Source organism: Camelina sativa, chromosome 9 (genome assembly GCF_000633955.1).
Source record: "Camelina sativa cultivar DH55 chromosome 9, Cs, whole genome shotgun sequence".
NCBI classification, from domain to species: Eukaryota; Viridiplantae; Streptophyta; class Magnoliopsida; order Brassicales; family Brassicaceae; genus Camelina; species Camelina sativa.
Window position 1 is genome coordinate 25,549,679 of NC_025693.1, and position 11,302 is coordinate 25,560,980.

Genomic DNA, 11,302 nt, shown 5'->3' on the forward strand with positions numbered 1-11,302 from the left:
TAAAAAAAAATTTGTTATTATCGTTTCCTCAAGTCATAGTGCTTCTTTCTATTTAAATTTCTATTAAAAAAAAAATCTTAAAATTTTTGTCCCTTAAAAAAAAAACATGGGATCTCCTTCCATAACCAAGCAACTGCTTCCTCCAATATGCTGGCCAAGTCCAGAAATCTCACGATGTCATCTACACGAGGTCTTCCATGTCCACTTTTTGAGATCTGTTTCCTCACAGACGAGTCTTGCAATCTCTCTTATTGATTGATCAACGACAAAATCTTTTCAACACCGTTCCTTTTCAGATTCTACAAGTCAATCTCAAGCCGTTCATTCCAATAATTCTCCATTACCACCTTGAGCTTGAGGAGGCGTGTAGAAGGATCTAGAAGATCCACAAGATAATATGAATATATGAAACGAGATCAATGTCGATGAAAATGTGTCTTTATTAAGTGCAGAAGAATACATATATATAGAAGTTGTAGAAACTAATATCTACAATCTAGCTAAATCTCAACAACAACAAGATATGCGGAGCTATACGATCTAAGACAATAGAATATTCACAACTTAAGAATATGCTCAATTCTTATCCCAATACCCCCCCCCCCTCAAGCTGGAGCATATAGATTGTGTATGCCAAGCTTGCAACGAAAACGCCAGAAACCATCCCGACCAATTGGTTTTGTGAGTATGTCAGCTAACTGGAAGTGAGTGTTGACGTGTTTAAGAAGAATGTTGTGTGTGACTACTTCATCTCGGACAAAATGGCAGTCATTTTCGATGTGTTTGGTCCTTTCGTGAAACACCGGATTAGTGGCTATATGGATAGCCGACTTGCTATCACAACGTACTGTCATTGGTTGGTTGTGATGCACTCCTAACGTTCTTAACATCCGTTTGACCCACAGTAGTTCTTGAACTAGATCATCCATAGCCCTGTATTCTGCTTCAGCTGAAGAACGACTCATTGTTTTCTGTTTCTTTGTCTTCCATGACACAGGAGAAGTGCCAAGCTGAATAAAATATCCTGTGGTAGATCTTCTGTTTAGTGGATTTCCTGACCAATCTGAGTCACACCATCCTGTAAGTTGAAAGTCATTATCCGATCGCAGCAAAATTCCCTGACCTGGATCCAGCTTAATGTATCGGACCACTCTCAATGCAGCCTGCCAATGATCCTCTTTAGGCTCTTGCATAAACTGTGCTAACACATGAACAGAGAAAGCCAAATCCGGTCTTGTTACCCCCAAATATATAAGTCGCCCGACCAGTCGACGGTATGGCTTTGGATTCTGCAGCAGTGGGGACTTTGAGCGAGCCAAACCATGAGACTATTCAAGAGGAAAATCAGCTGGTGTGGCTCCTAGAAGACCTGTTTCGGACATAATGTCTAACGCATATTTTCTCTGACAGAGATAGAACCCCGAAGCACTTCGAGCAACCTCAATACCCAAGAAATACTTCAATTCACCCAAATCTTTCATATGAAAACACGAGGCCAAGTAATCTTTGAAAGCTTGTGTTGCTTGTTCACAACTCCCAGTGATTATCAAATCATCTACATAAACCAGTATATGGATTCGAGTTGTACCTTTTTCGTATGTGAACAGGGAATAATCACTTGTCGCTTGTTGAAAACCATATCTGAGCAAAGCATTGGATAGTTTTGCAAACCAGCATCGCGGTGCTTGTTTTAGTCCATATAGTGACTTTCGGAGACGACACACTCTGTTGGGATTGGCTGACTGATAACCTGGAGGCATACGCATATACACCTCTTCCTCCAAATCTCCATGAAGGAAGGCGTTCTGAACATCCATTTGGTGAACAAGCCAATTGTTCTTCGATGCCGTGTCAAGAAACAAACAAACTGTGCCCATTCTTGCAACTGGAGAAAACGTTTCCCCATAGTCTTCCCCTTCAATCTGTTTGTTACCCAAAGCTACCAATCTTGCCTTGTATCGCTCAATCGATCCATCAGATTGAAATTTTACCTTGAAAACCCATTGACACCCGATAGCCTTCTTTCCAGGAGGCAAATCTTCTTCTGTCCAAGTTTCGTTTTCTTCCAGAGAACCATATTCAGAACCCACAGCTTTCCGCCACCGATCATCCTTCATAGCAGCTTTGAAGGAACGTGGTTCTAACTCTGAAATTACAGCTGCTACATACGCGATGTGTTTCTCTGAGAAGCGATGGTCGGAATCGTAATCTGAAATTGGATAAACCACTGCCGTGTTTACCTCCTCCCCAGGAAGTGCCGTGGCCGGTTTGACGACATAATCCTTCAATCGAATTGATGGCTTCTTCTGCCGGTGACCCTTACCCAGCCGGTCGTCATCTGCAACAGCCGTGACAGCCGTCGTAGTCTGCGAAGTGTCTATCTATGGTGGAACAACCGCAACCACATTTCGGGTCTCTCCATCTGATTGAAGTTGGGCCTCATTGTCGATATTAGGCCCAATTTGTGTAGTATTGGACTGTGAAGGCATTGTTTCAGTTTGGATAATGGGCTGGACATTAATCTGCGATTGGTCTTCAATTATCCCTTCTGATATGGGAGCCCACAAAACATTACCATCTTCCTCTTCATCGACTAATGGGAAAGCTTCATCGGAGCTGAATGGGAACTTCGATTCGAAGAACAAAACATCTCGAGAAACCAAAAATTTTGATTGTTCAAGATCAAAGACTCTCCAACCTTTTTGGCCATGAGGATAACCCAAGAACACGCATCGCCTACTCCATGATTCGAATTTATCCCCACCAGTCGATTGATTGTGAACATAGCAGAGACTCCCAAAGACTTTGATATGACCATAAGAGGGTTGATTCTGAAACAATCGTTCATACGGTGTGATGTTCCCCAAGACTGCAGAAGGTGTGCGATTTATCAAATATCTAGCTGTGAGTACGCATTCGCCCCAAAATTGTAATGGCAAATTAGCCTGAAACCTTAGAGCTCTCGCCACATTGAGTATATGTCTGTTCTTCCTTTCGACTCTGCCGTTTTGTTGTGGTGTACCTACACAAGAGGTTTCATGAATAACCCCTTTCGTTTGAAAAAAGTTTGTTAACGTCATGAACTCTGTGCCGTTGTCGCTGCGTACCGTTTTGATTTGTGTTTTGAACTGTCGCTCCACAAGAGCAAAGAAATTTTTCAAGCTTAGCGGAGCCTCTGTTTTATCTTTCAGTAAATGAATCCATACCCCGCGTGAATAATCATCAACTATTGTCAAGAAATACTTTGCACCAGAATGTGTTGGAGAAATATGGACCCCAAAGATCAACATGAATCATTTCAAAAATCAACGTAGTTCTATTGATACTGACTGGAAAACTATCTCGAGTTTGTTTTGCGCGGAGACAGACTTCACACGCTTTATTCTGAAAAGCTAGAGAAACTAAACTAGACAAACAAGGAAGCAATCCTACAACCGCAGACGATGGATGACCCATTCTTTTGTTCCACAGCTCAAACGTTGGATCCTCCTTTAATGTGACTGATGCTGCTGTCTCCATCGTACTACGAAAGTGGAACGTGCCGCCGACCCTCTTACCAGCTCCAATCACCGTCCTCATAGTACGGTCCTGAACCACAAGGAAAGTGTCAGCCATCTGAACAACACATTTGTTCTCATCCATCAACTGACCCATAGAAATCAAATCTGACTTGAAACCCTCCACAAAATATACTGATTTCAGAACTAGATTAGGACCAAGGTGGATTGTCCCTTCTTTATGAGAAACCTTTTCTCTTCCATCAGCTAGTATTACTAAAACCGGTGCCATATCACGAACATCAGATAACAAATCATACCGTCCCGTTAAGTGATGCGATGCCCCCGTGTCCATAATCCAAGAAAGTTCAGAAGACTTACCAGTCACTTTGTCGGTGATGTTGTCTTTTCCGGCATTGAGGATGCTTTTGATGGAACGCCATTGTTGATCGGTAAGCCCAGTCACACCATCACGGTCTTGATCAGTGAGAACATGATTTGCTTGTTCAGGATTTCCCTTATCAAGATTGGGAACATGAACTCTGTTTGCATAAGTCATTGAACCACGTCCTTTGCCTCCAGTCGAACCTCCTCTGGAACTAGAAGCACCACCTCCTCTGCCTTCAAGTGTTCGACTCTTTGGTCTATCTCCCCACCATTCGGGATAACCAATCACGGCAAAACAATTTTCTGCAAGGTGTCCAAAGCGATTGCAGAGTTTACACAACATTCCCTTCTCCTTTTCCTTTTCTTCAAGACAGTAACGAGGCTTGGTGTGAACAGCAAACGAAGTTACCTCTTGTTTCTCTTCCACATGTGCACGTAGATCCTCCTCTTGGTGTACTATGTTATAGACCTCTTCCAATGATTGGACTGGAACACGTGCAACCAGACTAGATCGTACCGCACGATAATGATCATCAAGACCACACAAAAACTGGTGAACCTTGTCTTCATCTCGGTCCTTTTCCTGTGCTACACCAAGATCACATGTGCACTTTCCACAGGAACAAGATCTTATGGGACGATACGCGGCAAGGCTGTCCCAAATCTGATTCAACTTTCCATAATAAGCTTCAATGGCGATCCCTCTCTGCTTGCAACACGCCAGTTCGGATTGGATCTGTTGAATGCGAGAGCCATTCATCACGGCGAACCTCTTCTTCAAGTACTCCCAAAGGTCTTTCGCTACATCTCTATGTGAGATCGTCGAGCGTAGCATCGGATCGATGCTCATCTTTATCCAAGACATGAGAAGTGCATGAATCGTCCACCAGTCTTCTAGATCAGAAGACCCTTCACTTGGTTTGGCAATCGTACCATCCAAAAAACCAAACTTCTTGCGTGAAGTCAAAGCTGTCTTCATACCGCAAGCCCATTCGTCATAGTTGATTCCTTTGAGAAGAGGGTGAGAGATCACCGCACCAGGGTTGTCCGCCGAGGTCAAGTCATATGGGGAGATGGTTCGTCTCACCTCCACATTCGTTGTTGCCGTAGTAACAGTCGGGTCGGGTTCGTCGTCATTGTAAAAGCGTAGAAAAAATTTTAAAGAAGTTTTTCAGACTCTGATACCNATCTACACGAGGTCTTCCATGTCCACTTTTTGAGATCTGTTTCCTCACAGACGAGTCTTGCAATCTCTCTTATTGATTGATCAACGACAAAATCTTTTCAACACCGTTCCTTTTCAGATTCTACAAGTCAATCTCAAGCCGTTCATTCCAATAATTCTCCATTACCACCTTGAGCTTGAGGAGGCGTGTAGAAGGATCTAGAAGATCCACAAGATAATATGAATATATGAAACGAGATCAATGTCGATGAAAATGTGTCTTTATTAAGTGCAGAAGAATACATATATATAGAAGTTGTAGAAACTAATATCTACAATCTAGCTAAATCTCAACAACAATAAGATATGTTGAGCTATACGATCTAAGACAATAGAATATTCACAACTTAAGAATATGCTCAATTCTTATCCTAATATATATTTGATATTTATGATATTGATATGTAAAGATTTAGTTCTATCTTAGTTTAGGAAACTATTTCACTGTATAAACATGTGTAATCCCTATTGTATAATTCATGAGTAAATACTAATTCTTCCATTCATAAACTCTCATCAATCTCTATTACTAAGTTTGCTGATTAAATTGGGAGAGGGTTTGGAAAAGAGAAATTCAGCGATTGTGGGAGAAGGATCGGTTGCTAAGAAAGTGGTAAAGATTATTTTCTTAAAAATTTCTCTATTTCAGTATTTTGTTAAAGAAAATTAGGAGAGAATTACAGCTTTTTAAAAAGTGGCTTTTAAACTTCTTTTTTTTCCTTTTTTTTACACACTATTGTGGGTAAATTTTTTTTTACACAACAAAACCAATTCTGCTTCCAACGAGAACAATATGGTCCAAAGAAAGGTGAGTCATTCGTGTGTGTGTGTTTTTGTTCGACCATCTCTCTAAATATGGACCAATCTTCCGTGTCTTGTTTTGAAGGAGTGTTTGTTTACCTTGATGGATACAAGTCAGTACTCAACAAGACCATCGTCAACCTTGATGACAGAACTGAAGTTGCTTATGGCTCAAAGAACGAAATCATCCGCTTCGAAGAAACCCTTTACAGTTCATCAAGACTCAAGACTGTTCCCATTGGTGTTACCGCTTAGAAGAACCCATTCAAATATATTGAAAATGCATTTCCATAAACCGGATAATCTACTTTTCTCCCTTGTGGTATTATAAGAGAAGCAACAATACTGTTACCAATAAACTCTATTATCCTACAACTAGCTATATTATATCAAACCATTAGTCAATAACCAAACTTTATTATTATGCGACCAAAAAACAATGTTTAAACCGAAATTTAAAGTTTCATGACTTTATTTTTGACAACAATAGAATTTGAAATTGCAAAATTGGCCCAGGTAAAAACTAATTACTCCACGCTCATTACCTTCACAACAGAGGAGCCATCGATCTTGTGCAAAGCCACAATAGAATCTCCAGTCTTGCAAATCCCCTTCGTCTTCGCGTATCCAATAGCGAATCTTATCGTTTCCTCCGTCGAAGATCCCGCCGCCACCACCACCGGAATAATCCCACGGTAAATCAAACCACGTCTCGCCACATGAACCACCTCGAAGTCATCTCCCTCCGGCACAACCACCGACAAAATAGGAACGCTTGGCCTGTATTTAGCCACAAGCTCAGCCGTGTAACCTTTCTTGGTGAGAACTATGAGAGCCGAAGCAAAAACACTCCTGGCCGTGGAAACGGCGGAAGCAGCTAAGCTCTCGATTGGTGATAAAGGTAACGAGACGATTCCTAGGGTTTTCTTGTAAAGAGTGTCGTAATCGATGAACTCCTCTGCTTCTTTACAGATCCTTGACATTGTTAACACGGCTGCCTCAGGGTGAGCTCCAGCAGCGGTTTCTCCGCTAAGCATGACACAATCTGTCCCGTCAATAACAGCGTTTGCGACGTCGGTGGCTTCAGCTCTAGTCGGACGAGGAGACACTGTCATGGATTCAAGCATCTGTGTGGCTGTGACTATCGGTTTCCCAAGAGCATTAGCCATCTTGATCATTGTTTTCTGAGCAAGAAACATCTTCTCGATCGGAATCTCCATCCCAAGATCTCCTCTAGCCACCATGAAAGCATCAGTATTAGCTAGAATACTCTCCAAATTCATAACTCCTTCTTGATTCTCCACCTTTGACATGAGCATGATGTTCTTTGAGTGCTCGCCAAGTAACTCCCTGACTTCGATTAGGTCAGATCCTTTACGAACAAAAGAAAGAGCGATGATGTCGATTTTGTTCGGAACTCCCCATTGCATGATGTCCTCTTTGTCTTTCGCAGTGAGCGTTGGGAGATCAACCACAATTCCAGGGAGGTTGACGTTTTTTCTTTCTCCAAGAACCGCAGAGTTCTCGCATCGGCAACGAACAAGACCGAGAGTCTTGTCACAGGACAAGACAGTCATAGAGATTGTCCCGTCTGAACAAAGAACCACATCACCGGATTTGAGATCCTCTGCAAGTTTCTTGTAGCTCATGGAGATAAGGTTTGAGTCTCCTTCTATGTTGTAATCAGTTGAGATTGTGATCTCTTGACCTTGCTTTAGCTGTACCGGTTTGCCTTCTTTGAGAAACCCGGTTCGAATCTCAGGACCCTTTGTGTCGAGCATGACAGCGCAGAGAATACCAGTGTTGGCCATGGCGGTTCGGAGATTATCGAGAGTCTCTTGATGGTACGAGTGAGAACCATGGGAGAAATTGAACCGGGCAACGTTCATACCGGCCTTGAGAAGCTTCTCAATCATCTCCACCGATCTTGATGCCGGTCCAAGAGTACAAACTATCTTCGTCTTTGAACGAAGAGCTCCTTTGGTTGCTTGTCCACCAAGTAACATCTCCATTGTAGAAGGAAGTTGAAAACTTTCGAAAGATCGCAGAGAAAAAAGATTAAAAGAGAGTTGGAAATTGTGAGTTTGCTTGATGAATATTATGATCAACGAGGTCACGGGTATATATAGAAGTAGCGATTTGCGTATTTCCAATTTTGCGTTATGTTACATGTTCGAATTTTTCCTTTTGCTGATTTGGAATAGCACTACTTTTTCTCGAATTTTTCCTTCTATGTTTTAGTTAATTTCCTTTTCTCTTTTTGGTTTTGGCAATTGTTCTTTTCTATTTCGAAATAATTTTGTGGAAAACATTATAATATAAATAATTAAAGTTAAATTAGATATTTACAATTTTACATAACGAACAAGTTATTAATTGAATGCCATAAGATTTGAGAAAAGGTTAATTATCATAAGATATTAAAAAGGTCAATTCTGAAATATGAATTGGGCCATATTAAGAAAAAGCCCATCAAAATCCAAATTCCGAGACGTAACTTTTCTAAGTAACCACGAACTCCTTTTTCCCAGATCGAGCTTCATTCATTCTTTATTCTTCTTCTTCTTCTTCCTAAAGCTTTGAGCAGAGCTCTATCGATGAGTCAACATAACACAAAGAGTAGAATATAAAAAACAATGAAGAAACCTCATTTTTTGAAAAATCCAGTATTTTTCTTACTTCTACTCATTACTCTTTCTTCCCTAACTATACTCATCTTCTCTTTTCTTAAATTACCGGAAACACCTCTCGCCGCCGGTAACCATATCCGCAAACTCCGGTACGAGCTCACCGATGAACTCGGTTACTTCGGGAACATGATGATCGAAATGTTACCGGAAGATCTGGTTTTTACAGCCTTCGTACCGTCCGACAAATCATTCCGCCGAGATCTAGGGCTGAGATCGAACAATAGCCGCCAGATCAAATCCCTTGAAGACGATGACGACGAAGGAGATGATAACACGTACGCCGTCGTGTCGAGGATCATGGGTTTCGCGGTTGTTCCTTACAAAGTGGAAGAAGCGGACATAAGGAAAGACGAAACGGCGTCGTATGAGTCGTTGAGTGGTTTCACACTTAAGATTTGGAGAAGGAGAAATAGTGGTGGGTTGGTCGTTAATGGCATCGAGACAGAGAAGATGGGGTTGATAAAGAGAGGGAAGATCATCGTGCATGTAATGAATGGTGTTGTAATGGATTCTGATTTCGCACAGTCTCTTGCTTCTTCTACTCCTCAAGATGAAGATGATGAACCTTAGAAGAAGAAGACGAGACATTAGTCTCTTCTCTCTTGTAATTTTTGTAACATAGCAAAGGAAACACAAAAATAATAATTTGACTAAGCAGAAAATTATCCAATCAAACTTTTAATCATCATTTTTTTTAACTTACATTGGTGATGAATGATATATAGTAGCATCTTTCTCAAATTTTTGTATTTCTGAATACTGATTATTTCGTTTATGTACTTTGAAAATGTTATTTCTGCTTAAAATAGGATGAATTGGATTATAAAGTTTTTCAAACTCTTCATGATTGAGTTGGATTAAGAGCATCATTAGTGGGGAGTGCTATATGAGTTACTCTCTTATTTATGGCCAAAAAAAAATAAAAAATCCATAATATTCTCTAATAATCCGAGAATCGTTACTTCAGGAAGGAGCTGGAGCAACCCCATAAGTAACGATACGTGTCAGGTTTAGATAGGTTGTAGGGTAAATATATTACAAAAAAATTCATTTTCTTGTTTTTTTTTTCTTTCCCGACCCTTCTCTCTTTTCTTCTCTGTCGATGTTAACGGCGATGGATTCTTCTTTTCTCAATTCATTCTCTCGATCTCGAGATTGGGATCTCCGGTTGGTTTAATTATGGCGTTTCTTTAACAAATTTCCGGTTTCGGAGCTTTCGAACGATCTTCTCCTCCGAGGGCTAGTTGATTGAGACGGCATTTCCAATCTCCAATTTTCCAATAACAGTGATCATCTCCTCGTGTCTTCATGGGATAAGGTTAGTGCCTAGTCAAAAATCCCCTTTCTACTTTGTCTTTGATTTGACTCCAACAGTCCCCTTTATCTGAAGATAATTTCTTCTTCTTCTTCTTCTGGGTTTGTTTTGAATCTTAGCGTGTGAGGTTGTATGATGTGAGCACCAATTCGTTGCGAGGCGAGTTCTTACACGGCGGAGCAGTACTGGATTGCTGTTTTCATGATGATTTCTCCGGCTTTAGTGTTGGCGCCGATTACAAAGTCAGAAGGTACTCTTCTCTACTCTTAAATTCTCTCCGCAGGATTGGTGTTCTTTGGTTATACTGCGCCGATTGGTGTTCTCTGGTTATACTGCAGGATTGTTTTCAATGTTGGCAAAGAGGACATTTTGGGAACGCATGACAGACCAGTGCGCTGTGTTGAGTATTCTTATGCTGCAGGTACGTTGAACAATAACACTGACGATTTCTAGTGCTTATAATGTCTACACAACTCGCAGCTAAGCAAATTATGTTAATACAGTCCGATGTTATCTACTGCCATCTGATTGCTCCTGTAAATCAACCCATAACATTACGTTTGCCTATATAACTTGGTGTTGCTAACACTCTGTTACATGACTATGTCTATTGGCTAGAGATATTTACCATGTATTGGATGGTAGATTACTAATAATTTGCTAACTTGTCTTGTTTTAATCTGGAAACACTCATACTTGTCTTGTCTTGGATAGATAGCAAAGTTACAAATAATAGTCACTTGGTGCAACTGCTTAGTCATATAGACAATGATGATAGTCACTTGTTTACTTGTTTTTGTTTTTGTTGGTTTGCCTTTGGTATGAATGTGTTTGAAGATGGGTTCAGTTGATATGTCTCATTGCTCTGTCTTACATTGTTATGGTTTAAAATGCAGGTTCTGGTTTTGGTTCTTAAAATGCAGGTTCTGGTTTTAAAGTTTCATGTTTTGGTTGTAGATGAGCTCATAACCAACTTCAACACTGGCAGAACAAAGAGCTACAAATGGAGAATTTCTCAGCTTCAAAACATTTCCAAGATGCTTGGCGATAAGGAGAAATGCATCACATAAGCTTTGTATCAAGATCTTTCCAAACCTGAGTTTGAAGCTTTTATAGCTGAGCTTTTTTCATTTCCTTTCAATGTCTCTTTCCTTATCTACATTCTAGTTTTCCATTGTTGAATCACTTTCAAGAGTGTGTGTCAAGTTTAAATTCAAAACACTTGTACACAAAATTAATAATGATTGAGCAACCTTCTTTGGTTCTCTAGTGGAGGGATGATTTTGCTAAAGTTCTCTTAGGATTGCTTTAATTAATTTAGTATTAATTATATAATTATTTAATATGTGAGTAACTTAGAAGTGTTTCTCCACTAATGATGGTCTAA

General features: G+C 40.4%; 3 protein-coding genes across 4 annotated transcripts; 2 read left to right on the forward strand and 1 right to left on the reverse strand.

Annotated features, from left to right (window-relative positions):
- LOC104712227 (pyruvate kinase, cytosolic isozyme-like) lies at nt 6,438-7,922 on the reverse strand. Of its 2 annotated transcripts, XM_010429077.1 has the most exons (2): nt 7,802-7,922; nt 6,438-7,747 (listed from the first exon to the last, which is right to left on the reverse strand). In XM_010429077.1, the coding sequence occupies exons 1-2, from the start codon at nt 7,920-7,922 to the stop codon at nt 6,438-6,440; spliced, it is 1,431 nt and encodes a 476-aa protein (XP_010427379.1). The 2 variants fall into 2 exon arrangements, with proteins under 2 accessions (XP_010427379.1, XP_010427378.1); XM_010429076.1 differs by having other exon boundaries at nt 6,438-7,922.
- On the forward strand, nt 8,405-9,341 carry LOC104712229. Its single transcript, XM_010429080.2, has one exon. It carries the CDS (start codon nt 8,547-8,549, stop codon nt 9,168-9,170), a length of 624 nt encoding a protein of 207 aa, XP_010427382.1. The 5' UTR covers nt 8,405-8,546; the 3' UTR covers nt 9,171-9,341.
- Nucleotides 9,716-11,115, forward strand: LOC104712228. Its single transcript, XM_010429079.2, has 4 exons — nt 9,716-9,918; nt 10,035-10,165; nt 10,254-10,336; nt 10,812-11,115. Exons 2-4 carry the CDS (start codon nt 10,117-10,119, stop codon nt 10,983-10,985), a joined length of 306 nt encoding a protein of 101 aa, XP_010427381.1. The 5' UTR covers nt 9,716-9,918; nt 10,035-10,116; the 3' UTR covers nt 10,986-11,115.

Bases quoted from the DNA above. Each gene is read 5' to 3' on its own strand.
- LOC104712229 (XM_010429080.2), top strand. From the start codon at position 8,547: ATGAAGAAACCTCATTTTTTGAAAAATCCAGTATTTTTCTTACTTCTA.
- LOC104712227 (XM_010429076.1), bottom strand. From the start codon at position 7,922: ATGGAGATGTTACTTGGTGGACAAGCAACCAAAGGAGCTCTTCGTTCA.
- LOC104712228 (XM_010429079.2), top strand. From the start codon at position 10,117: ATGATGATTTCTCCGGCTTTAGTGTTGGCGCCGATTACAAAGTCAGAA. The intron at 10,166-10,253 runs GTACTCTTCTCT...GTTATACTGCAG, and splicing joins GCCGATTACAAAGTCAGAAG to GATTGTTTTCAATGTTGGCA. The intron at 10,337-10,811 runs GTACGTTGAACA...TTTAAAATGCAG, and splicing joins TGAGTATTCTTATGCTGCAG to GTTCTGGTTTTGGTTCTTAA.